This window comes from Corythoichthys intestinalis, chromosome 15 (genome assembly GCF_030265065.1).
Source record: "Corythoichthys intestinalis isolate RoL2023-P3 chromosome 15, ASM3026506v1, whole genome shotgun sequence".
Lineage (NCBI taxonomy): Eukaryota > Metazoa > Chordata > Actinopteri > Syngnathiformes > Syngnathidae > Corythoichthys > Corythoichthys intestinalis.
In genome coordinates this window covers 24,401,856-24,429,732 of record NC_080409.1, presented here as the reverse complement: position 1 = coordinate 24,429,732, position 27,877 = coordinate 24,401,856, and the positions used below count along the sequence as shown (strand labels likewise).

Here is a 27,877-nt window from a genome sequence, read left to right as displayed (position 1 = left end):
GGCTGAAAATCCTACCATGCACCTCAAAACTGGAACACGGCAAAATGGACTGGATGAAAATAAATGCATTAAGAGCCCAGATAATTGTAACAAAGAGTATTTATTAAAGTGTCAGATTATGTCACAGCATGTCATTTACACCCCCATCCCTGCCTCACACAAAAAAATAATATATATACATACATCATACATATACACATACATATACATATATCAAATGTGCATTCACAATAAAACCATGGCACTTCGTTGGAACATCCATCTTTTTTGGCAGTCAAATTGAACAAAGGTGTATGTTTTGGGAAAAGGCAATACAGACATTTTTTTTGTTTTAAAAGTGTTAAAATGGAGAGTACCATCTTGATAATGAATCAAAACTTAGGACAGATTTTACATGGTGGGTGATTACTCATCAATATCACTATCATCAGTGTCATTATCCCATGTGCCTCTTTCTGTTTCCTTTGAAATATTTTCACAGTTCTGGCAGTGGCATAAAACTGTACAAGACATTTTTGCAGACAAGCATGAACATCATTCAGTCTCACACTTGCTTATCTTGCAACCACAGACCTGTAGCACACTATCTTGGGAAGGATTTCTAGTCATACATTTTACTGTTAATTCACCATCCTCAATGTCCCATCCATTGCCAATTGGTAAAGGGGCACACATCATACCAGTCAGAGAATGTCGCTTGGTAGTTTGCCCTTTTGCTGTGTTGGAAGAGAGCATCACTTGTTGGAGGAATGGACAGTTCTGGCAAAGCTGACGATGCCATACAGAATGCCTTGTATCTTGCATCGTTGACATTTTTGGCAGTTGACTGGCCATATAGATGGCACATATATTTGCTCAATGCCTCAAATGTAGACTGGTCAAGGTTAAAACTACTACCCAGATCTGTAAACGCAGTCAGGTATTCTACTTGCTGACAAGCAAGAGAAAATGTCTTTGTTTTGCCCTTGCCATGAAAGGCACTGGTCGAGTCACAACCTGTGAATGTATGGATGCCAATGAGGGCTGAACAAACACTTGGGCCCAGAGCTGGTTTTCCAACCAGATGTTGTGCTAGCCATTTTTTCAGTGTCACTTTCTTGGCTTACCTCAGTAGATTCGGTAGCTGATGTACACGATGACTGAGGTATCCTGTCTAAAAGTTTGTTGTTGATAATGTCTCCAAAAAAAAAAAAAAAAAATTTCAGACATGTTGCGCTGGAAAGGGGTGTGAAAAACCAACTGGAGGAAATCGCGCTTCAATCTTCTTTTCAGCAAAACCTACCTGAAACAAAGTTAAAGGGAAAGATGAGTACAAGACACATATATTCACATCACACACAACCACATTCACTCTTGCACTTATATTTCTCATTTACACAAATACACCAAAGAGAACAAAATTAAACATTCTCTCAAAGCCTTTTTTATTAGAGACTAAATTTATACAAAAAATTTTTTAGTATGAAGATTTATATATTACCTGTAGTCTGAAGGATCAAGATCCTCATGGTTCTTCACGGTGTTCACGAAAAACCTTTTTAGCTTGTCCATTCTGAGCACTTCTTTGTCAACGATAATCCTTTGACAGACCACTTGTTCACAAAAGAGTTTGTAGCTCTCAGCATAGGGTTGTCTGAAACACACACATACTTAGGATGTGGAAAGGGTAACGCTTTCAATGCTTTGGCTAAAGGCAAGCAGAATACAAGTGACATGTTGTTAACAATGCTTTACCTTTGAAATGTGTAATTTTAGCAAAGTGTCAATGGAATAGTGCAATGTAATAACTCACAGTTCTTCGTCCCTCGTTGCAGTTTCTGTTGCTGTTGACTTGGTTTAGGAACCTGGTGTAATCTCGGTAACAGGATTTATGGTATCGCACCTCCATTGCAACACAGTCTTTGTCTTTGATATGTTGAAGGATTGAAGAGTCTTTCTTCATCTATGCTGCCTGCAGCAACCGGCCTTTACACAAAAAAAGAATTATAATAAGTATTACTGTCACATCACTGCTTTTCACAGTATATGCACATCACAGATTTAAAAGTAAAGGGTTTGTTGTGGTTGGTGGGGAGGGGGGTGTAGCTGTGATCTATTACTGTGAGGGGCACAGCTAACCCGAGTTTGGTAACCACTGCTGGATTCACTCGATAAATCATTCAGCAGCTCGCGTGTTTACTAAACTATAGCCTTAAAAATTAACAAATTATTTTCAGTCCATTAATAAATATTGGTCATATTGTAAAGAAAAATGGGCGCGTGTGTGTGAGGCACATACCTGCCGACAATGTCTCTGCTTTGGCGAGATGATCCCGCTGCCGTTTGCCTTCCGATCCCAAACGAGCATACTTTGACACTTTTTTTTTACAAATAATGCAGATGGCTGGAAGGACAGGGCCAGCAGAAGCGATGGGCAAACCTGAACGGGAACAAAGTGTTTTTCTGGGAGTTTCAGACGCTTCTGCAACTTCGCTCATACTCGCAGGGGGGGGGTCAGAATGGCTCGCGGCTGCAGATGGCTCTCCCCCAGCACGTGCGAATTTTTTCTCAGCCTTTAACAATTTCTGTTTATCAGTAAAACACCGGTAGCATGTAGTGTGGAATCCAGCGTTTGTATATTCCTGCAAGATCCTTGTTAGCGCCGTGAAGACAAAGCCACTTTTTAAGCAGGTTCTGTACGTGTTCCACCGTTGAAAAGTGAGGTCCAAGACGTCCTCATTCTTCACGGAAAAAAGATGCATGTAGCATCGTTTATTTCCCACTTTCTGCGCTCTCTTTTTAACTTTTTTCTCCATTCGCTCGTCTTCGCTCTCCGATGTTGTAGTCGCCATTTTTGATATCTGGTTGTTATGGTGAGAAGAAAGCGGCTACCTGATTGGCTCATGTGACCAAAATCACACCACTTCCGACCTAATGGCACTACGCGCACACCAGAGATCAATGCGCCCCAATGCAAAATACTCCCGGGGTTTCATCAATCAATCAATCAAAATTTATTTATATAGCCCTTTACAAAACCCGAAAGGCCCTCAAAGTGCTTTACAACAAAACATGGCTCAAGATAAATAAAAGGCAGGAAAATATTATACAATGACATTTTAAAAAATAAAATAAAACAAAGAGCGCATCGCAATAACATTCCAGCAAGTAAAACAATAAAACCGATAAAATCGAAAAAACATTAAAAAAGCCCTTAAGCTAATAAAACCAGGCTATCCTAATCTTTGTAAAAGGCGAGTCTAAAAAGGTGTGTTTTTAGCCGAGACTTAAAAAGACCTACATCCGTGGTGGTGCGGATTTCGGGGGAAAGGCTGTTCCACAGCCTGGGGGCAGCAACCGCAAAGGATCGGTCTCCCCACTGTTTAAGTTTTGACCTTGGAACATCTAAAAGAAGCTGGCCGGTCGAGCGAAGAGTCCTGCCAGAGTTACGAAAAGTTAAAATTTCCGATAGATAAGATGGAGCCTGGCCATTAATAGAATTAAAAACAAACAGTAAAAGTTTGAAATCAATTCTAAAATGGACTGGAAGCCAGTGGAGTGATGATAGCATGGGGGTAATATGCTCACGTCTAGGTGTACCTGTTAAAAATCGAGCAGCAGCATTTTGAACAAGTTGCAGCCGAGAGATCGAGGACTTGGGTAGGCCAACATAAAGTGCATTGCAGTAGTCCAGCCTTGAACTTATAAAAGCGTGAATTGCTTTTTCAAGGTCATGGCGACTAAGAAAAGGCTTCACTTTGGCTAAGAGACGAAGCTGGAAAAAACTTGCTCTTACAACGGAACTAATCTGTTTTTCAAAGTTAAGCCTGCTATCGAATATCACTCCGAGATTTTTAACGTGTGTCTTACAAATGTCAGCCGGAGCGCCAGAGTTGGGCTCAAGGGCTTTCATCATGGAAGGTGTGCCAAAAGTAATAAATTCAGTTTTGCTCTCGTTAAGGTGTAAAAAGTTTTGTGCAAGCCACTGCTTCACATCAGATATGCACCCTATCAATTTAGCAAGAGCAGTTTTTTTGTTAGGTCTCAGGGGCAGATAAAGCTGCAGGTCATCAGCATAAAAATGAAAAGCGATATTATGTTTTTTTATAATTGATCCTAAAGGTAGGAGATAAAGCGCAAAAAGAACAGGCCCTAAAATAGAGCCTTGCGGTACCCCGCAAGACAGAGAAGTTTGTGAGGAGGAAAATTCCCCAATCATTACCGAGAATGTTCTATGTTGTAAATAGGATTTAAACCATTTTAAAGCGTTACCACGGATACCTATGAAATGTTCTAAACGAGATACAAGGACTGAATGGTCAACTGTATCGAATGCTGCTGTGAGATCCAGTAAAACAAGGATAGCCGGGTTTCCATTATCCACAGAAAGAGCAATGTCATTATGTACTTTTAACAATGCTGACTCAGTGCTATGTCTGGACCTAAAACCTGATTGGAACTTGTCAAGGGTGGAATTTGTCTCTAAGGAGGTTTGCAATTGAATAAAAACAACTTTTTCTAAAACTTTGGAAAGGAAAGACAAGTGGGAGACAGGTCTAAAGTTGGACAGCACAGAGGAGTCGAGATGGGGTTTTTTAAGAAGGGGTCTGACTACAGCCTGTTTGAAGGCAGCTGGGACAGAACCGGAACTGAGAGAGGTGTTTATGAGAGACAGCAGACTTGATCCAAGGCAACTAAAGACTTCCTTCAGAAGCCTAGCTGGTATTACGTCTAATGGACAGTTAGTGGGTTTCATGCTACTAACTATTTCGGTGAGGGATGACAATGAAATATGATCAAATTGCTCAAAGACATTGAGCAGTTCTGAAGGACGTACGTTATCGGATGAGAAACCAGAGTTGCAGACATTTTGCCTAACTGAAGAGACCTTGTTTTGAAAGAAATTGAGAAACTCTTCACATTTGGCAGCTGACACATCAGTTAAGACAGTGGGTTGTGGGTTTAAAACAGAATCAATAGTGTTAAAAAGGAGTCTTGGATGATTGGAGCTGTTATTTATAATGGTAGATAAATAACTAGACTTGGCCTGTTTTATGGCCTCCTGGTAGGCAGCTAAGGTGTCCCTCAGCAATCGCAGAGAAGCATGGAGTTTGTCCTTTTTCCACTGGCATTCAGCACGCCTGCATTTTTGCCTGAGCAGGCGGGTATTGTCGTTGAACCATGGAGTGGCTTTGGGTTTGGAGCTTTTTTGCCGTAGAGGGGCAATGGAGTCTAAGACAGCAGTGCAAGTGGAATGGAAAATGGAGAGAAGACTGTCAGAGCAAAGAGGAGAAGGCAGCACGGCGCCAGGATGCTGCTGTAAGTCTCCAAAAGCAGCCACAAACTCTCCTGATGTGCATGGAGTAATGCGTCGTTGGTAGCAGGCTGGAGATATTGGCTTTCCGGCAGAAAAAGGGGCAGAAAAGTCGAAAATGATGGGAAGGTGGTCCGAGATAGCAGTATCCACAATTTCTGTGATGGAGACTGAAAGCCCAAGTGAAATTACCAAATCCAGGGTGTGACCTTGCTCATGAGTTGGGGCACTCACAGACTGGGTGAGGCCAAATGAGTCCAGAAGTCCTTTAAACTCATTTGCCAGCTGATTAGCTGAGCAGCAGACATGGATATTAAAATCCCCGCAAATTAAAACCCTGCCAAAGTTTGGAATAAAATCTGATAAAAACTCAGAAAACTCCGGGATAAAATCCTTGTTAGAACCAGGGGGGCGATATATTGTGGCACAAAGCAATGGGGGAGAAAGCCCAATAGAGAATAACTGCAGTTCAAAACTTGAATAATTATGAGCAGTTATTGGCCTGCATCTAAAACTGTCCTAGAATACAACAGCCAGGCCGCCACCACGGCCAGTCGCTCGCGGGGTGTTGAAGAAACAGCAGCCGGATGGGAGGAGCTCCGAAAAGGCGCTGTATTCACCTGGTTTCAACCAGGTCTCCGTTAGAAAAAGGAAATCCAAATGATGTGCCGAAAAAAAGTCATTCAAGATAAACGTCTTATTCGTAAGGGACCTTGTGTTAATCAGCGCTGAGTGAACCAGGGATCGCTCAGCCGGGGGAGTGGGGCCGCGGAGCGGGCGAAGGTTCCCCGGCACAGAGCCCCGCAGAGAGAGCCTCACCGGCCGACAACGCGGAAGTAGCGTCCCGAAGTCCCGTTGAGTCAGCTGAAGCCACCGATAACGGAACTCCAAGGAACTCCGTAGGTCATATCCCTTGAAGACAGTCGGGGGTCTAGCCGGTAGATGATAGCGATCGCAGCGATAGGACGCCAGGTAGGCTTTCAATTTGACAGCAATTCCTCCCCGCTTTCCACGCCTCCGGCGGCGGTAGGTACGTGGCAACCAACAAGGAAGGCGCCGTAAATGTGGTGGTAAAAACGCCAGAAAAGGTGGCGGTGACTTTGAGTGACTGTAGCCATCGAACGGCAACTTTTCCAACGTGTCACGGATATTAAAAAGCGTCAGGCGATCGTACACATGAAGCGGTGACACTGTCCGTATGACGAATAGCAAATACAGGGTAAATAACAATAAATCGAGCAGCGTGAGACGGCCAGCCAACACCGTGAACAAAAATTTGGCACGTTTTCAGAGGGTGAACTCCACGGATTCTTACTTAGAACTAATAAATCTATTTTATGAAGAAGAAATTATTTAGTGCCCCTGGTAGCGGAGCGAAACTGAACGAAAAGGTAGGTGACCTGACGGCCTATAGGCGGGAGCGGGATGTCGACAGGCGGATCGGTGCAGCGTCTGCAGTAATGCGGACTCTGCACTGGTCCGCAGTGGTAAAGGAGGAGCTGAACCGAAAGGCGAAGCTCTCGATTTACCAGTCGATCTACGTTCCTACCCTAACCTATGGTCACAAGCTGTGGGTCGTGACCGAAAGAACAAGATCCCGGATACAAGCGGCCGAAATGAGTATCCTCCGCAGGGTGTCCAGGCTCTACCTTAGATATTGGGTGAGAAGCTCGGTCATGCGCGAGGGACTCTGCATTGAGCTGCTACTCCTTTGCGTTGAGAGGAACCAGCTGAGGTGGCTCGGGCATTTGGTTCGGATGCCTCCTGGACGCCTCCCTGGAGAGGTGTTCAGGCATGTCCCACCGGCGGAAGGACCCGGGACGACCCAGGACACGCTGGAGAGACTCTCTCGGCTGGCCTGGGAACGCCTTGGGATCCCGCCGCAGGAGCTGGTTTAAGTGGCTGAGGAGAGGAGGAAGTCTGGGCTTCCCTGTTAAAGTTGCTGTCCCCGCTACCAGACCCTGGAGCAAGCAGAATATAATGGATGGATTAAACAAGGCAGCAAGCAGACCCTATGTCTGCATACGGTGAATAGCTAAGACAAGATGTTGATGTTCAGTTAATTTTGTGTTGAATACCTTTAAAGGAGTTTTGAGTGCAACGATTTCTTGTTTTTACACAATAACATAAAAAAGGTATGTGCTTTGTTCTGTTGAAGCAACAATTTAAGCCTGTTCTCATGTAATAGTTGTTATAAAGCATTCTTAACATGGTAATGTAATGTTCCTTCTTTAAAGTAATAATTATCGGTAATTAAAAAAAAAAAAAAAAAAAACAGTTCAGATGATTGTCAATATTTTTGAAGATCCCTTTTAAATAACTGGTGACCACTAACCCTACGATCAGGATGGTTGTCACAATATGTCAGGGTGTCTGATTGATTACTGTTAAAATAAAAAGTTGAAAATATAAAATGTCAAATACAACCCAAAACATTAAGATGCCTTGTGTTCAATCAATATTGGCAGATAGGTTGAAGATATTCACAGAAGAGTAGAAACTATGACAACCAATCCTGTTCTCCTCTACTACTTGTCAAGTCAAAACTAGGACAAGACGCGTAAAGGCCCAAAATGTCATGTGATTTTATTCGAAATCAGTGCTCCACCATTGTCATTCTATAGTATAAACCTCTATAACAAGGCTTAATAATCACCATGTTACAACAAGTGACACAACGCTACATTAGTAACTGAAATCTCTGCTCAAAATATAAAACTATGCTACGAACTACTCGTTAGTATTGTTGAAGATTACAAAATTTGTTAAACTGCTAGTTTTTGGCTTTTTGAAAGTTTATCCAATGAGAATTGTACAAGTCGTATATAGACCCCAATCACGTGACGTCACAACTCCGCCCCCCTGACTGGTTCCGCCATATTGTCCGTCAGCTGGTCGTGTTTACATATTACCGCTACGTACATTCCTCCTATTACTGCGTGTTTTTCTGCTTGTCTAAGGAATCACCGCCTAGTAAACGAACCCAAAAACCTTCCTGACAATCGTTAACATCGATTGATCTGACTGATTAATCAAAATGATGAAGGCATGTGTGGCGGTTGGTTGCAGTAAAAGAGAAGATAAACTGTCATTTTAGAAGTTGCTGTGTGCCCATTGTTAAAAGGGCAAATCTCTAAAGCAGCACGGTTTGCTTATCTCGGTCCATGATGCGTTTGTGTCGGCAGCCGTCAGCGGCGAAAACATCAATATGATGCCAACACGAGACATCATCAGACGGAGACTACGAAGCTCGTCGCCACAGTCGAACAGCAAGAAAGTGAGCGCAACAACAGGTGTTGTGCCGAAAAATAGCCGCCCTGCGTGAAATGTCCTCCCTGACGGGAGCGCCCACACGGAAACGACTTTCTTGTACCGTGAATATGTATTATTTTACTCTGCTTGAAATAATAAATGTCAAACCTGTGTGATTGTCATTGGGATATGGTCGTGTAAGCCTGTCGACTAATACATTTCTGTTCAAAGATGGTTATGTGGCCCAGTCCACGATTTGTTACTAAATTACAGTACTAATATTTTGTGTAATTTATTTAAAACTGATCTCACAGTCGTAAATCCATTACTGTAATGCGTCCATGAAAACATTTGATGTTTTCACGTCAATAAAGCGTTATAAATAAGCACTCCCGGCAGGGGGAACATTTCACGCGGGGCAGCTATTTTTCGGCACACACCGGCCCGTTGTCGATCAAGTTTCATTTTACAATAGTGACAACGGTGACGCTCAGCTGACCAAATGTCGGTTTATATTTGGGCCGGTGCCGATTTTGGGTACCCGACTCCTCATCGTGACATAAACTGGAGTATGATTGGAAATTTTGTGGTCTCAGGGCGAGCTCTGACGCACGGCACGGGACCGGACGGGAGGAAACATCGGTTTGGGCATCAAATATGGATGTGGCGACTGGATTGATCGAAGCTTTTCCAAATAACGGGTTTTATGCAGCTCATCCATTGAGTTTACAACGTCTGAAAGCACCGGAGCTTCCATAATTTGCAAGTGTATCCACCTTTAGAAACTACTACCATTGACAATACGGACACACAATGACGGACAATATGGCGGCACAATACAGCGATCACGTGATTGTGTGACGTTGGTGATTGGGGTCTATATGTCTATAGACCCTACTCACATGACGTCACAACCATGCCTCCCCGCCATATTGTCCGTCTACTCGTCGTTTTGACGCATTACCGCTACGTAAATTCCTCCTATTATGGCATGTTTTTCTGCTCGTTAACATTAATAATCAAAATGGTGAAGGTGTGTGTGGTGGTTGGTTGCAATAACAGAGAAGATAGACGGAGAGACTACCGTATTCCGAGAGACCCGGAGAGGAGAGCGAGATGGACTGCTGCAATTCGACGAGAAAACTGGGCACCAAACGATCACTACAGATTATGTAGTAGTCATTTTATATCTGGTAAGATGCATTTAATATAAATTTAGAGGGTTTGGGGCTGACAACCCCAATTAAGATCATTGCGAGGCTAATCGCCGACAACATACAGTTTCAAATTCAAGATGCTTATTTCTTCCACCATTACATTTTAAATAATATTTAGCTGGTACCAAGTGAAAGAAGCTGGCCTCGTCTACGGATCATCAGTTAAACAGGTGTGTCCAAACCTTTTGCAAAGGGGGCCAGATTTGGTGTGGTAAAAATGCGGGGGGCTACCTTGGCTGATTTACATAGAACAATATTTTTAAACAAATTTTATAAAAGCCCTTTTGTGTGTCACATTTGCTTTATTAATATTTTTTTAAATTCATAATTTCAACAATCTCGTCTTTGTGGCGTTCTCTTTCGACACTCGGGCTCTTGCGAAATAATGCTGCTGTGAAATTAAACTAGCTTCCTAGTTGCTAGAATTTCTCGCTGCGTATCTTCCCTGTAATGTCGTACATGTCAGCGTGTCTTGTTCGGTAATATTATCGCGTCACATATAACTCTTTGAAAACAGCGATTGTCTCTTTGCAAATGAGGCAGACACAGTTGTTGCTTGTTTTATTGAAGAAATAGTCCAATATCCACCTGTCCTTGAAGCGTTGGCCATCGCAGTCAACTTATTTTTTTTTAATTGATTGTCGCCATTTTAGAAAATTGGAAGTAAAGGGTCACATGGGGTAATGTTGCTTAGAGTGCTGCTCTTAAAGTTTTTCAAACTTTCGTGAGAATTGCTGATTTTGTGTGGACAAGATAGTTGTAGATATCAGGGTAGCAGGTGTCAGGCAGAGAGGGCGAAGACAGCGGGTCGAAAAATATCGATTTAGGCATCAAATATGGATCTGGCGAATGGATAGACTGAAGCTTTTCCACATAGCGCCTTTTATGCAACGCATCCAATGAGTTTACAGCGTCTTGAAGCACCGGGGCTTCCATGAATTGCTCTATAAACTGAACGACTAACTGAAACCATTGAGAATAGGGCTAAACAGAGACGGACAATATGGCGGCCGGATACAGCGACACGTCATTCTGTGACGTTGGTGAGTAGGGTCTATAGCTGTTACAAAGTTATTAAGCAGGACTAAGAGTTGTTGTAAATAAGAAGCACATGACAAATTTTGGCTTCATCCTAAATAGGACAAGTTTGTAAAAGTTAAGCTTATATGCTGTGCAAAAATGACACTGTGTCTGGGGTGGGCTGGCACTACAACACAGAATTTGACCTCTTGGCCTTTTTCAGAATGTCACACTTCTTCCGATTAGGGCGCCTACAGCGTTCATCAATGCTTGGCACGCACTCGTAGTGCCACACTTCCTCCATCTTCTCCACGGGGTACACAGTCTCTACATAGTGACGGATCAGTCTGAGGCGCACGGGGTCAAGCTGCTTCTTGTTGCAAGCCCCCGAATGGTTGTACTGCAGCCGCAGGTTGTCCTGTGTGAAAAGCTCCGGAAAAAGGCGTACCAACAGTCGAGCGGCAAAGTTTCCGACCGAAAGACTCTGCTGGACTATTTCACGAACCTCCATGTCTGAGAGAAGGTAAGCCGGCGGAACTGGGAAGTCGGGTTTGGAAACGATCAGTTCATCCATGGGAATTTTGCAAAAGTCTTTACTGCTTTTCTCAGGGGGTAACGTGGGATTGTCTGAATCCTCCCTCATGAAGTCTGGGTGGATCTGCTTCAGGAAAAAGTCCTGCTCTGCGTCGTGACCATATGCTTTGCGGTGCTGCAGGTAGGATTTCCTCTGTTCTGTGTCGCGTCTCCGGCACCTCTCGTCGAGTTTTCCCACAAACTCAAGCATCCAGACTCGGTCGTTCTTAGCCCGTGGGTAGACTAACTGCACGTAATGGCGGATCAGGTTCACACGCAAGGGATCAAGCTGTTTTTTACCGAGAGAACCACTGCAGTTGTAAAGCTTCCTAGCGTTTTCGTGGGTGAAGAGCTCAGGGAACGTGAGCACCAGCAGCCGTGAGGCAAAGTTCCCAATGGACAAACTGCATTCATAGTTATACTTCAATTGCTCCTTGGACAAGAGAAACTCATGGGGAACGGTAAAGTCTGGTTTTGGGATCTCCAGATTGTCAAAATCTATCGGCGATAGCAGTGACTTTTTGGACTTACGAGAGGGCCTTTCATTGTCACAGATCTCTGGAACTTTCAGAGCAGAAACGTCCTCGGCCATGTTTGCCAGCTCATCGTTTTCATCATTCATGTTTTCAGGTTCACTTGCGTTGCCATTGCTGTGAGGACCATCGAGCGCATCCTCCATATGCTGAACACATACCTGAAGCCAGCTCTCCTCAGGCACATCTGGAAAATTGGTTTCCATGTACCTCTTGATGATTTCCATCCTGTCCGAGTCTAGAATCAGTTGACCCACACTGTTTAAACAGTTGGAGCCCTCTGGCACTTTATTACCCTCTTCAAAAAGCTCAGGGAATAGTCGATGGATGAGGAAAATGACAAAGTCTTCTGGGGAAGAGAGCTCATCCAGCTCCTCTGTAGCTTGATCGTTGAACATTCCAACCAAGCCGCACTGCTGGTTGTCCTGTGAAAGGAGCTCCTCCCGCCCTTGCTCATTTATGAAATGATAGGTCAGAGAATTCTCTGCTTTTAGTTCGTCTCCAGTCGAGGTCTGCTTCCTGAGCAGCCGGGCGCTCTCCATGTCCCTCTGGGCCCAGAAGCGATTAAAGAAGTCGTTAATCTGAGGGAGACACTCTCCCTTCCACACGCTGTTGTTCTTGACTGAGGGATAACACGCCTCTACGTAATTGCGGATCAGCTGTAAATGTAAAGATTCCAGCGAACGCTTGCCTGCCAAACAGTCATGGGAGCACTCCCTGGCTTTGAACAATTGAGGAAAGAGATGAACAAGTAAGCGACAACCCAGCTCCCCGGCACTGGATGTCTGCTCCATGAGAGGATTCAACTCCTCGCTTGTTAACAGATATTCTGGAGGAGGCTGGAACTCCGTCACCATCTGCGCCGGTTTGATTTGCTTCTTTATCCGCATGACTTCTAGACTTAACAGGTCCACTTTGCTATGCAGCTGAGTCATGGTGGAACTAAGGCTATTAAGAATGAAAAACATTTTTTCAATTAGAGGGTAAATGTCTTTTGAGTCTTTTGACCACTCTTGGCTTGAATTGTCCACGCTTGGAAAAGCCTCACATGAGTCATTTTCCTGGGAGAGTCCAGGGAGAGTGGAAGAGAAGCCACTAGTATTGAATGGATTTCCAGGACCTTGACCTGGACCTTGCTGCTCCAGACTGTGTGTGTTCTTCTTCTCTAAGATTCTGTGGGAGATACTGAAGAGAGGCTTTCTGTAGGAAAACCTGGATTTGCCGTGGAGGTTGTCCCTCAACTCCCCACTTGTGCTGAGACACAGAGGCTCATGTCTTCTGCCTTCATCTGCCGATTGCCGCCTCATCTAGAAACAATAAATGACAAAATATGTATTTGACCATTTGAGACCTGGCAACCTATACTTACAGGGAATTTAAAGGTAATGTTATGAATATGTTGCACCGATACCATTTTGGGGGGGGCATGATACAGATTCCGTTACACGGCTGTGTGGTAATAGCTGATGCTGACACTGTACAGATACATTTTTGGGGAAAAAAACTATGGTTTGGATAGACACTGCTTTACTCATAAGCTGCCATTGTCGGCACAAGACGTCCAATCCATTTGAAGTGAGAGGGTGGCAGCAAATGGATTGGATGTCTATAAGTGATAAACTAATTTCAGTTCACAGCTGAAGCTGGACCTTTCATCGCCCTTACCAAAAATGGCGTCAGTACAGCCATCTAGGCAGGGGCGATAGTCTCATCAAATTCAATGCATTGACATTAGAATTAAGTCTTATCTTATTACTTATCACTATTAACTAGCGGTGCAACGGTTTGCGGTTCAAAGCCAAACCGTACGGTTCGCCCTGTGCGGTTCAATACGCCTTTATGAACTGCGCCTTTTCGGTTTTGCAATTAATGTATTCCGAACGCTTGTGGAATGAATTGATCGAGTTCTGTGTGCCTGTGTGTGACGTGAAGCACCGCTGTGGAGAAATTCCCGCCCCGCAAGTAAATGTTGGATCACTGTCAAGCACCTGTGTAATAGAAGCCGAGTAACGCCCTCTCTCGCTTACGAGCGAAGTGAAAGTAAGAAAACAAATAGCTATGGCGAGCGGAGGAGTGGAGAATCTGCGGTGTGGCAACATTTTGGTTTCCCCGTGGACTACAATGCGGAGGGAGAGAAATTATTGAAAAATAAAAAAAAATTGCAAGCATTGCTCAGCGCTTGTTCCCAATGCTAATGGAAACACTTTTATAACATGACTCCGGCACCTCAGCCGGCATCACCCACAGATATCACTTTCTCAGGGCAGGACAACCCCGACGATGACACACGGCTGGCTTCGTCAATTTATTTGCAACGCTTGACCAGCGTTACATTGTTCCCTCGCGGACATATTTCTCCAACGTAATCCCCCGACATTTATGAAATGGCACGCAAAGCCATCGAAGATGATTTCGCTAAAGCACATAGTTTCGCCCTGACCACTGATAGTTGGACGTCCGGTGCTAATACCTAACTGTGACGGTCCACTATAATTCCTACCAGTCAAGTTGTACGGTCTCGTCGTAATTTGTACAAGTGAGCACTGATTTTTAAATGTGTACGCCGTACGTTACATTCAAAATCTGCACTTTTTTCGTGCATTATGTATTTATTTTTTTTTTTCATCCGTCCGGCTTTGGTCACCGTTTCTGCAACGAGACAATGCTCGTTAATACGTTGGTTGAATGACGCGAGAAAAGTCAGACAAGGAGAGGGAAGAGTGTTTGTTGAGACGCTGTAGCAAACGCAATGCTAGGCGGCTCCAATATTTCCTGACTGTAGCCGACAGCATACCATCTACGCCTAGATATCTCATGCATATAGAACTACATGCGGAATGACAGACTCGGTAGCGTTAGTAAACAGCCGTCATTTCAGAGCAGTAAACTTCTCAGAAAGGCTCTGTTGTAGTAAACCTTCCGAGCGAACCTAAGCAACTTTTTATCTAAAATACTCCTAAATTGGCAAAATCTTGACTTGAGTCTTTCTTTAAAGGATGAAATAGTTTTAAAATTTTCACGTCGAAAGTAGACAGAAGGGAACTAATGTAAAAACGGGAGCAATTTTATCAACTTTAATGGTTGATTCACAACATTAAATGACCACCAAACCAGGGGTCGCGTTAACCGAATATTTTCTGTCGTTGACTGGTTTTTTTAAAACGGTGACGGAAAAAACTGAAGTCTGTCCGTCATTTTGACAGGTTGCAATTAAAACCCCAGACCACAGGGTGGCGAGTGAGCATATTAATTAGCTATTGTCTCTCTTAATGCATGACGTCGTTGGCTATTCTGTCAGAATATTGTAGCGTCACCGGGGTCTGGCGGCGGCACTATGATTGACACATCAACGCGAGGTTCTTATTGGTGCACCCGGTGTGCCAGCGCGTCATCCAATTGGTGGACTAGATTGCCGCCTGTGTATAGACCCCAATCACATGACGTCACAACTCCGCCCCCCTGATTGGAGCAGCCATATTGTGTGTCAGCTCGTCGTGTTTACAAATTACCGCTACGTACATGCCTCCTATTACGGCGTGTTTTTCTACTCGTTAACATTAATAATCAAAATGGTGAAGGCGTGTGTGGCGGTTGGTTGCAGTAACAGAGAAGATAGATGGAGAGACTTGAAGTTCTACCGTATTCTGAGAGACCCGAAGAGGAGAGCGAGATGGACTGCTGTAATTCGACAAGAAATCTGGGCACCAAACGATCACCACAGACTATGTAGTAGTCATTTTATATCTGGTAAGATGCATTTAATATATATTTAGAAGATTTTGGGCTGACAACCACAATTAAGATCATTGTGTGACGTTGGTGATTGGGGTCTATATAGTTGCCTCTTTTTCTTTGGGGGCGGAGTTGTTGTTTTGTTGGTGTTGTTGGCAGTAAGCAGAGTAAAAAGAGGGAGAAAAATACCACGACTTCCGTGTCTAATTTTTTGCTGCCAAGCAAGCGTTACAATATTAATTAAAAATGAATGAAAACGAAATACTATTGAATATGTCATCATTATCATTTTAAAAATTTAAGTGACGGGTAAAAATAGATTATGACCGGATTTTTATGACCCTGTCAGTCAAAATGACAGACAACGAAAATGTCTAGCGCAACCTCTGCTCCAAACATAGCAAATGTTACTATGTTTTTGGGTTTGTTTGTTTTTTTCATGTAAGGTATCACCAGTTACTTTGCCAAGTAACTTTTTTACTATTGTGTATTTCAGTAGTCAATCACTACACTAGCCAAAGAGCTAAGAGGCATTTTAACAGTCGAAAATGTTTACATTTTAAGTGTTTATTTCATTTAAAAAAAAAAGCAAAATAAAGGCAGTTTAAAAAAAAAAAAAAAAAAAGCAAAACGCAAACCGAACCGAAACAGTGATCCATAAATCGAGGTTCAAACCGAACCGTGGGCTAACTGAACCGTTGCACCTCTACTATTAACATATTTGTAAAAGATTTTGTCAAAGTCATAGCATCTGCTATTTACTCAGTAGCTGCTACAGACAGCGCAAGACATCGAATCCATTTGAGTGGGAGTTTCTGGCAGCAAATAAAACAAACGTTCATTAACAGCCACCTTCCCAGTTCAAATGTACTGCATATCTACTTGTGATAAATTCATTTAAATGCAACCAGCGGTTGGAAACTAGATCTTGATATTGCGCAGTATCAGAACGATAATTCTCCGTACTACCTGATACTACTATCGATACTGATAAATAACAGTATCGGTATCGGTGTTGTATCTCCTTTTTTTGGGGGGATAAAATTTTAATTACTTTAATTTCTCTTAGGCTGCCAGTGAACTCTATTCACAAGACCAAATAAGTAGTACAAGTTCTTTCAGTTAAGGACAACAGCACTGAGTTCACCCATGAGTCACATGGTTGGTCATGTGGCTCTGTCCATGCTTCATAGTACAATAATAAAAGAACTGACTGTACAAGAACTGACTGTAAGTAAGGTATGGGGGGTTGGGAAGTACTAAGAAATAATGTGCCAATGCTGTGCCATAAGTACTTTTCAAGACCTAGTTTCCAACCGCTGGTCACCCTACCCAAGATGGCCGCCAGCTACGTACGCCAAAGTAAAAAAAGGAGCACTTGTCGCCCTTCCCTGTGTCCCCACATGATTATAGTCCCTTAGTCTCCCTGAGTAAATGCATTCATCAAATCAATGAATGGATGTGCCAGAATTTTCTCCAGTTAAATGTGGAGAAGACAGAGGTGATCATTTTTGGGCCAAAAAAGGAAAGGTCAAAGATAAGCAGCCAACTTAGCACAATGTCACTTACAGCTACAAATCAAGTCAGAAACCTTGGCGTAATTATTGACTCAGACCTAAAATTTGATAGCCATCTAAAGTCCGTCACTAAATCCGCTTATTACCACCTAAAAAATATAACCAGAATTAAGGGGCTTCTGACTCAACAAGACATGGAAAAACTTATGCATGCATTCATCTTCAGCAGATTGGACTATTGCAACGGTATATTTACAGGTCTTGATAAAAAAATCAGTCAGGAAGCTGCAGCTAGTACAGAATGCTGCAGCCAGAGTCCTCACAAATACAAGGAAGCTGGACCACATTACACCGGTTTTAAAATCGCTACACTGGCTTCCAGTGAGTCAAAGGATAGACTATAAAATACTACTGCTCGTCTACAAAACACTTAATGGCCTTGGACCAAAATACATGCTTGACTTGTTAGATTCCTATGAGACATCTAGACCCCTAAGGTCGTCTGGAACCGGTCTTCTGCATGTTCCAAGAACAAGAACCAAGCAGGGTGAGGCAGCATTTAGTTATTATGCTCCTCACCTCTGGAACAAGTTACCCGAACGTCTGAAGTATGCTCAAACTGTTAGCTCTTTTAAATCAGGGCTAAAAACGCTTTTGTTTAGCACTGCATATCCTTAACTGTCTATATATTTCAATCTACCTGCTTTCTATTCCTCTTGTGCTTATCTCCATTGGTGATTTCAATTATTATTATTAGTAGTAGTTTTTGTTTTTGTTTTATTTTTATTTTTGTTTTATTTTTATTTATTTATTTGTATTCTGTGATTAAATGCGATCTTTTGTCTTGGTTTTTATGTTGTGTTGATTTAAATGTGATTTTTATGATCTTCATGTGATGTAAAGCACTTTGAATTGCCTTGTGTTGAATTGTGCTATATAAATAAATTTGCCTTGCCTTGCCTTCCCTAGATGATGATAGATATCCAATTGTGTGCCGTTCAATCATCCTTCTAGTATATAACCAGTAGACATCCAATCCATTTGAATTGGCAGAGTGGCAGCAAGTGAACATTCTAGCCCTCCCTCTTCAAATGGATTGGACGTCTAGCACCATCAATGGCAGCTAGTGAATAAATAACATTTGCTTTGACATTGATAAAATACTTAAAAATAGCAAATAATAATAATAGAAATAAACTAATTATGACAGTTTTATTGTCAATGTATTGACTTTAATTGGAACGTTGCCACCACCAACATAGCTGCCCGATTGCCATGTTGGTAGGAGTAAGGTATTTTTATGCTTATACTGTCAATTGAAATGAATTTGTTACTAGTAGACGCCCAATCAATTTGAAGGTGGAGGGTGGCAGCGAATTAATGTTATTCGGATATATTCAGTGACCTTTTTTCCTCTTTAGGATACGAAAAATTATTTGAAATCAGTGAGTGGGATGTGCCAGAAGCATTTGTGGCCAATTTTCCCGTTCACTATGGTTTTAAAGTGCCTGTGACACAAAAAAGCATGTTTATTTCATATTACATATTTTATTCTACTGAATGAAATGGACCGCTTGGATGTGTTGGGAAGCGATCGATAGATTTATTCAATTTTTTAAATTACGCTATGAAAATGAGTGACTTCCGGCTTGAGTCTCGGGTTGAGGAAGAAGGCGAATATGACGTCAGCGGTAGACATTATCTTCACAAGACAGCCATTACCATTTAGCATGCAGAAGGAGTGTGGATTCATCTGATTTTGCGGATTAATTTGCTCATTTTTTCCGTCACGCAAGCCCAATGTGCTGCAGGCTTGTCTTTGCTACACATGGGAGAGTGGTGTGAGGCTTTTTGGATTTCCAAAAGATCCTTGTTCACCGCGATGGTCAAAACAAGTCCGACAACCGAGGAACCATTGGACGGATAAGTGAGTAAGCTTCATGTTTTACATTATGTCAAAAACTGGAATCATGGCAAAGGTTTTAATAAGGAGGTGGCTTGCATTTTAAGGGTGATAATACTACTGTTTTGTTTACATTTTCGGTGTTTCCTCTTCTCTCCCCAGCGACGAGCACTGCCTGCCTGCCGGGGCGCAACGGAACGACGAGCCTTATGTTGCTCGACGCCGTGAGCTGGCCGATCGGTGAAGACAATCAACCCCACCGCCGTGTGTAACATGAGTTGGAGTAGTTATATGATTTTTCGTTTTTGAAAGGCGTGAAAAAGACTTGGAAACGCCGCTCGGTTCAGGTTAGTTTGTCAGCTAGCAGTCACGCCTCCTGTTTTGTTTACGCGCTTTCCTCCGAAGCCGGGACGTGGAAATGACAAAAGCCTGACCAACTCTGGTGGCATAAAATACCGTTAGGGAGGTGCAAAATGTCGACAGTTTTGATCATTATGCAGTAATTTTGCCCTGTCCTAATGAATAAATGCATTTTTAATATTTCATATTACATTTAGCACAAGCCTGTTATTTTTCATGACCATACCATTAATTTAGCAATTGGGGAAAAATACTTAGATAAAAACAATATCTTGTAGAGATTGAACAATGACATTTTGCTGCTCTCTCTCGCTACTTTCCTCGTTCTGAATCTTCCCCCTCAATGGGCTGAATTCTAAATCAGCTGAACTTGTGACCCTGCCAAAGTCATCATTTAGCTGGGGACGCTAGAGCGCTATAATGACAGGCTGGGCTAAACGGCAGATCAAAAGACTGATTTCTTGTCATCTGCGCTTTGCCATATTGTTGTATATAGTCGAATCATCTCAATATGATTTTAATTCACATAATAATGCTATTTAAGACCATTTTTATCTTGTCACAGGCACTTTAAGCAACACTTTGTGTCGAGTCTATATACTGTGCTAAAAAATGTGGCAGATTTGTACAGTATTTTTTAATTGTCCTATGGTATTTTATCAGTCAGATTAAACTCACCTCTCCTGTGACTTTGACTCTCTTGCCACTTGAGGACTGCTTAGAGTCTGGTTCCATTTCTGAAGAAGATCGTTTCCCAGCCTCAGTGTATCCAGGAGATCCGCCATGCTCTCTGGGCCCCTCACAGAAAGCCAAGTCCTCAGGCTTGTCTTTTTTACCATGCTTGTGTTCTGACAACAGACACAGATGATTGTGTCTCTTTAAAAGGAAAGATAACACCTTCATCATGTGCACACGAGTAGAAAAAACCTCATTTTATAATTAAAAAAATAAATCACAATTACATTTCTCTGATGTGTAATAGTGGCGAAAAGGGTAATATGGGGTAGATGTTTTAAATGCTAGAGCAAGTGAGAGGTTGAAAATGGCAGTCTTCATCAGTGTCTCAGAAGGAGAAAAGAGAAAGACAGGTACAACTTGAACAGGTACAATAACTACCACAAGTGTGCCATTTTGACGCTTGTCAAAAATGATTACATATTTACTGGGATTTGATTGTCATGTAATATATCATGTAATTTTCTACCGACACTTATGATTCATTCCAAATTCAAGTTCGGAAATAGAGACATACCTTTTTCAAGCATTTTTCCATCTGAAGCGTCCCCATGCTCAGAGGAATTCATAGCCTAAAAGACAAACACCATCATCCGTGTAAATCAAAACACTATAAAAACTAGCCATAAAAAGTTAAGGATATTGGGATGAAACTTTAGGAAAGAACCTAAACTGCATTATACTATCACCTTTATAAGGGAACCTTACTTCATCTCAAATTTTGAACTTGCATGTTTTAGTGCCTTTTGCCAAACTTGCTGTTCTTTAGCAGGAGGTTTGAAGAGCAAAACTCACAACAGGGGTTCTATCCATGAATCGACCATTACATTCTCAAGAAGGCCCACTTCTCCGGCATTCTGTGACTCTTCCAGTGTCTGAGTCAAGCTGCTGATGACATTGTTATACCCTAACCTCGAACATTCATTCATTTGTATTCCCTACCATTTCAAATTTATTGGACGTGTTGCACCGTCAATGGCACCAGGAGATAAATAACATAGCTTTTCTTTTGGGCAAAGCACACCCTCCCACCATTTTTTTTTTATCACTAGTAGACATCTTAATAATTTGAACTGGGAGGGTGGCTAGGTATGACATTCGTTCATTGGTGTCAAACCTCCCACTTCAAATGGATTGGATGTCTAGCCCTGTCAGTTCCAGCCAATGAGTTAAAAAATCAATTTAAAACTGGCTTAAAGTTAAATTATTTCAGCTCTATTTAAATTTTATTTATTGTGAAAAATTTCAGGGAGCTATTATCTAAGTTTTTATTTATAGCTTTACAAGAGGTGCTGCTGAGCCTGAGAACTACCTGTATTTTTGTTGTATTGTAACCTTTTACTCAACTTTATGAGATATTTCTGAGTCTAGGAAATTCAGGCACATCTGTAGCTATTGTTTTCTATTTGTGTGATTCAAAAAACATGCTTTATGCATTTCAATGAAGTTCTTTGTTTGCACTATTCAATGTTTTGATGCAAATTTTCCCTCCTTTACTGCAAATGAATATTGGCTCCAAAAATCTGTAATCGGCAAGAGGGCGTTCAAGAGGTTTTCATAGTGACGGTACCACTACCAACTTTTCAGAATGCTCAAATTGTCCCCAGCAACTTTCAAGCAACCTTATTGGCATTATATAATGAGTTCCGTTAAATAGGTAATTTAGATAGTCTTCAAATACTGTATATTGTGAGCATAGAATTGACCCTACCATTATTAAATGTGTATTAATCATTTTCCTTATGTTCAGACATACATTTCCCCCTTTTCACTTGCTGAATGTGGCGGTCCATTCTCAAACGCACGTTTGATTGGCTGATAACCACCACCACACACACACACCAGCACAGCCCCGACAGAATAATGTCATGCCACCTCCTCCGCCCCCTTCGAAGAGGAGGGATATTAGAATTATTTTTCCCGGCCAGCAACAGCCACTGTAATTAATGTAAAAAGACGTCAATGTTGTGGAGGTGGGGAACACACCACTAATTCTGCTCCTGATAATTCGACCTGCATCAGAGTTAGCATAACTTGAGTAGGAAGCTGCTTAGAAAGATGTATGTGTATGTGTTTTCGACTGTTAACGTTAATTAAACTGTGAGAAATGTAGTGAACTCCGCTGGAAACTACAGAACCAGAAAAATGTGAGCAGTGTGTCAGTCAATTTTCAGTTGTATTTTATTTATGTGGTCTGAAAGCAATTCAAACGACTGCTCATTTTTTGTTTGAGTTTGGCTGTGCTTTTGGACAAAAGCAGTAGTGTTTTACCAGAAGGAAGGCTCCATTTTTATTTATTTTTTAATATCGTGACAAAAAAGTTTTTCCAGTTCTATTTGTTTATTTAGACAATGCTGAGTAGTCCTAAGGGATTTTTTTTTTTTTTTTTTTTGCATGCCCGGATGGTTAAGGGATTATTAACAAAATTGGATTTAATGTGTATGTTAATAAAATTGAAGTTATGATTTAAATTAAATTTAAATTTGCTTAATAAAATCCGGACATTTATTCTTGAAGTTTTGAATCGGACGGGATATTACCTGAACCTATACACATGAAAGTTAGTAGTCAATACAGATTTAATTTGCATTGATCATTTAGCCTATCAATTAAATAGGGACATATTGTTGAGAAATGTAGCCATAACCCCCTTTCACCCAATCTGTATGGTCTTATTGACGTCCTGTCCCCACCAAAAAGTGTACATGCAGGTTTTGCTGTTATATCATCCCTACCAATGTTAAGACCAAACCTATGCCCTTGTATGAACCCAATAAATGTATAGGAAAAATGATCAATGCAAAATACATCTGTATTGACTTATACCAGTGCTTCTCAATTATTTTCTATTATGCCCCCCTCAGGAAGAAGCAAACGTTTCGTGTCGCCACTGTAAATACAGGAGTTTTTTTGTTTTTGTTTTTTTTTTTTAAATGTTTTTTTTAAACAGCAAAATCCTATCTGGGGGTGAGAGCACATGAGAGCAAAACTACAGACGCCATGACTTTTACGAGATATTATCGTGTACTTACCTTGTTTCAATCCAAAAACTCCATGTCGCATGTATCACTGAGTGTCTAGACACAGCTGTGAATGGCCACCGCTGGATTTTTTGGGGATTTTATGGGTGAAACATGGTAATATAACGAGGGTCGCAATGCAGAAATCGCAGACATCAAGGAGTGGTCGAGATTTTCTTTTTCATATATTTACCCTTTTAAACTTATTTTTCAATTTTTGTTTGTTTGGATCGATTATTTATCATCTAACATATTGGAGAAAATGTGACAGTAACAAAAAAAATTACAATTAAGCGATAGTTATGAGGTAGATATCCGTGACTTTACAGACGCCATTTTTTTTCATTGTGACGTAATTTGTTTTAAAGTTTCAAATATGTGAGTGAATAATTTTTTAAAGTCGTTTTTTTTTCTAAACGAAATATGAGGCATCAATTAATGATTCTAAGTTTAAAACGACAGACATTTTGAATAATAAATATAGTTAACTACCTTCATTTTATGGCTGGGTTGAAACAAAAGCGGTTGCGCGACATCTGTAAACGGGGTTTTCAGGGTAAAACGGACGAATTAAAAATAGTTTGGGGGCTTAATGCACCATGAATCTGCTATGGCAGCGTATAGACATATTGTTCTATCAAACACAACACTTGTTTTGGCTTAAAATAAAGCAGTTTCTTTTAAAGAAGAGTGCAAGAGCAGAAACTGATTTTTCAGTCTTGTCTGTGTTTTCTGCCTTATATATATATATATATATATATATATTCATCAAAAAAATTATTTGAACTTTTTTTATTTTTTTAAATTTTTTATGAGTACACCATTGCATAGCATTGTCCTTGTTCACATAAAAAGTAATATAGATCAAGTTACAATAAAGTTATACTTTAACATTTTTGTTTGTAACGGAAAACACTTAAAGCACATCTTTGCTTGAATTAAAAAACAGGCATGAAAATGAGTCAGGGGTTAAAAAGGTGAGAAGGGTGTGGAGGAAATACAGTGCCCTCCATAATTATTGGCACCCCTGAAAAAGATGTGTTTTTTAGCTTCTAATATATATATATATATATATTTTTAAATTCAAATAATATGGGACCTTAATGGAAAAAAGAGAAAAATCCAACCTTCAATGTACCAATGTAAAATCTGAATAAATAGATTGAACACGCACAAAAATATTGAGGGGGGGGGCGCTACTTCGTGGTTTTCACTTATTGCTGCGGGTTCTGGTCCCCATTAACCGCGAAAAACGAGGGATCACTGTATTTCTGAAAAGCTTTAAGAAGTAAGAATCATTCCCACCACTCGTCGGTCCGGTGTTGTGCCGACACCGGCCATCAGCTCAAGTCCCAGCAGAAAATAACGCGTCTCAGGCGGACGACGGGAGCGATGCGAGGCGGCCCCCTCCATCCGAGAGCATGCCGCTTAATTTGACTCAACAGTGCGTTTCTTCATTTATATTACCGCTAAATACACAAGCTTGACGCCAAATTTAACTGGAGCTATTTTTCACGGGAGATTTGGCTAGCTCTGGCAGTGTTCAACGCAAGCTGCAACGAATGGCAGTAACTTTATTATATTGCAAAATATAAAATCGATTGAAACCATTATTCACCAAATTCAATCAGCTGGCAAATACAGGCAAGTGTGTATGATGCGCTCTGGTCTGCCCCGGTGTGGATAAGGCCTGCTTTTTGTTTTTGCAGCTTTGCAATGCAACCAAAGGCTCTCCAAACACTCCATGTACACGTAAAGAGTGCGCGCGATTGGAATAATGGAACGCAGTTTGGGCCGATGATTGGTTCTTGTCAGCGAAGCATCTAGAAGGATTTGCTGACTGTCCAAGTGTCACTTTTTTAAAGGACCGATTTCTAAATTGCTCAGTTCACGTACTAAGTTAATCACATGGCGATAATAATAATTATAATTAATTAAATAAAATCTCCCGACTCCCACCCCAAAAAGAATTTCTCCTCGGATCTACGCAATTCACGTAGGTCACCCTTTTTGACTTCAAAATGGCGAATTTCGCCGAAAGGTTAGAGATTTTCATGCCGGGAAAAAAAAAAAAAAAAAAAAAGTCACACCCAAACAACACACTCAAGGTCCAAAAAAAAAAAAATAAAATAAAATAAAAAAACACAAAAAAAGGTTTAAAACGTACATTTTTTGACCATTTGATACTGAAACGTCAAATTTATTGAAATCCATAAACAATAATTGATTCACACTGATTAGCAACAATAACTCGAGAGTACAATGTGCCAAATAATTTGACTGAAAAAACTTCCTGTTCATTTTGTGTTACAGACCTGGGAATCACCCAAATGAATAGACCCTACTCACCAACGTCACAGAATGACGTGTCGCTGTATCCGGCCGCCATATTGTCCGTCTCTGTTTAGCCCTATTCTCAATGGTTTCAATTAGTCGTTCAGTTTATAGAGCAATTCATGGAAGCCCCGGTGCTTTCAGACGCTTTAAACTCATTGGATGCGTTGCATAAAAGGCGTTATGTGGAAAAGCTTCAGTCTATCCATTCGCCAGATCCATATTTGATGCCTAAATCGATATTTTTCGACCCGCTGTCTTCGCCCTCTCTGCCTGACATCTGCTACCCTGATATCTACAACTATCTTGTCCACACAAAATCAGCCTATTCTCACGAAAGTTTGAAAAACTTTAAGAGCAGCACTCTAAGCAACATTACCCCGTGTGACCCTTTACTTCCAATTTTCTAAAATGGCGACAATCAATTAAAAAAAAAAAAAGTTGACTGCGATGGCCGACGCTTTAAGGATAGGTGGATATTGGACTATTTCTTCAATAAAACACGCAACAACTGTGTCTGCCTCATTTGCAAAGAGACAGTCGCTGTTTTCAAAGAGTTCGATGTGACGCGATAATATTAACGAACAAGACACGCTGACATGTACGACAACATTACAGGGAAGATGCGCAGCGAGAAATTATAGCAACTTGAAGCTAGTTTCATTTCACAGCAGCAGTATTTCGCAAGAGGCCGAGTGTCGAAAGAACGCCACAAAGACGAGATTGTTGAAATTATGAATTAAAAATAATAATAATAAAGCAAATGTGACACACAGAAGGGCTTGCTAAAATTTGTTTAAATAAATTGTTCTATATAAATCAGCCAAGGTAGCCCCCCGCATTTTTACCACACCAAATCTGGCCCCCTTTGCAAAAGGTTTGGACACACCTGTTTAACTGATGATCCGTAGACGAGGCCAGCTTCTTTCACTTGGTACCAGCTAAATATTATTCAAAATGTAATGATGGTGGAAGAAATAAGCATCTTGAATTTGAAACTGTATGTTGTCGGCGATTAGTCTCGCAATGATCTTAATTGTGGTTGTCAGCCCAAAACCCTCTAAATATATATTAAATGCATCTTACCAGATATAAAATGACTACTACATAATCTGTGGTAATCGTTTGGAGCCAAGTTTTCTCATCGAATTGCAGCAGTCCATCTCGCTCTCCTCTCCGGGTCTCTCGGAATACGGTAGAACTTCAAGTCTCTCCGTCTAACTTCTCTGTTATTGCAACCAACCGCCACACACGCCTTCACCATTTTGATTATTAATGTTAACGAGCAGAAAAACACGCCATAATAGGAGGAATTTACGTAGCGGTAATGCATCAAAACGACGAGTAGACGGACAATATGGCGCGGAGGCGTGGTTGTGACGTCATGTGAGTAGGGTCTATAGGCAGTGACTCAAACTCAACAGGAAATAACCTGGGAATGCCCTAAAATGAACAGCAAGTGACCTATAAATGCCCTAAAAATCTGACAGAATGACTGTGAATGTTGTATTTTCGAATGAACGAACGTTCCCAGTGTAAATGGATTCCTTTTTTTTTTTTTTTTAAGTATCACGATATATCACCATTTCGATATTTTGTCACACCCCTAATAAACAGACTACAAACAAAATTAGATGTTTTTTTTTTTTTTTTTTTTTTTTTTTTTTTGTTGCTCACCTGTAGAGTGTTCCAGGTTGCTTTTGAAACCAATCTACATCCTTCATTCCCTTTTAGGGTCCGTCTGTCGCAGATCTGTGAGTAAACAAACAGACGCAAGGGAAAACGGTGTTCCGTTTAATGACGTCTTGTCCAGTGCGGACCCATGGCCGAACATTACTGGGTATGAAACATAAACGTGGCCGATCATGTCATCGAATTACCCATGAACTTGTCAGTGTTGTTGCGCACGCCAGCATAGTGACACAGCGTGTGATCACATCTTGTGTCATTGACACATTGACGTGAAGCCAATTCGTCAATAAGTCAGCTGTGCCGCCCGCTGTACGTTACTTCCGCATTCCGTCAACCAAATCACAGACTAAAATCTTGCACCGCGTAACACAACCATTTCTTCAACACCCATTCGGCCATAAAAGTCTGTTTAATTCGGTGGTGTACTATGGTGAATTTGAGTGAGGTAGTAGAAGTGTTTGCGTGGTACAGTCTATCGTCCTGCTGAAGCTAGTGCTAATTTGATGCTACAGTCCTGGGTGAAAAAAACGCAAAAAAATCGTGTGTTCGGCAGTTGAAAGCTCACCTTGGTGAGTGTCTGCAATCCCTTTTAGATATTTGCGCTGTTTTCGCTCAATGTCACCCTAAATAACGGTTGTTGAGCATTTCCTCTCTGGGGCTCCAGTCCTATGCCGTCTCTCGTGACGTGTTTCTGAC

The 27,877-nt window shown here is 41.4% G+C and overlaps 1 protein-coding gene across 5 annotated transcripts; it reads right to left on the bottom strand.

Moving 5' to 3' along the window:
- On the bottom strand, window positions 1-27,877 carry bend3 (BEN domain containing 3). Of its 5 annotated transcripts, XM_057859471.1 has the most exons (8): window positions 27,747-27,877; window positions 27,167-27,241; window positions 20,653-20,707; window positions 20,079-20,276; window positions 2,279-13,195; window positions 1,793-1,965; window positions 1,481-1,633; window positions 2-1,282 (listed from the first exon to the last, which is right to left on the bottom strand). In XM_057859471.1, the coding sequence occupies exons 3-5, from the start codon at window positions 20,686-20,688 to the stop codon at window positions 10,970-10,972; spliced, it is 2,460 nt and encodes an 819-aa protein (XP_057715454.1). In that variant the 5' UTR covers window positions 20,689-20,707; window positions 27,167-27,241; window positions 27,747-27,877; the 3' UTR covers window positions 2-1,282; window positions 1,481-1,633; window positions 1,793-1,965; window positions 2,279-10,969. The 5 variants fall into 5 exon arrangements, with proteins under 5 accessions (XP_057715453.1, XP_057715455.1, XP_057715457.1 ...); XM_057859470.1 differs by having other exon boundaries at window positions 1-1,282; window positions 1,793-13,195; XM_057859473.1 differs by having other exon boundaries at window positions 1,793-13,195; window positions 20,079-20,248.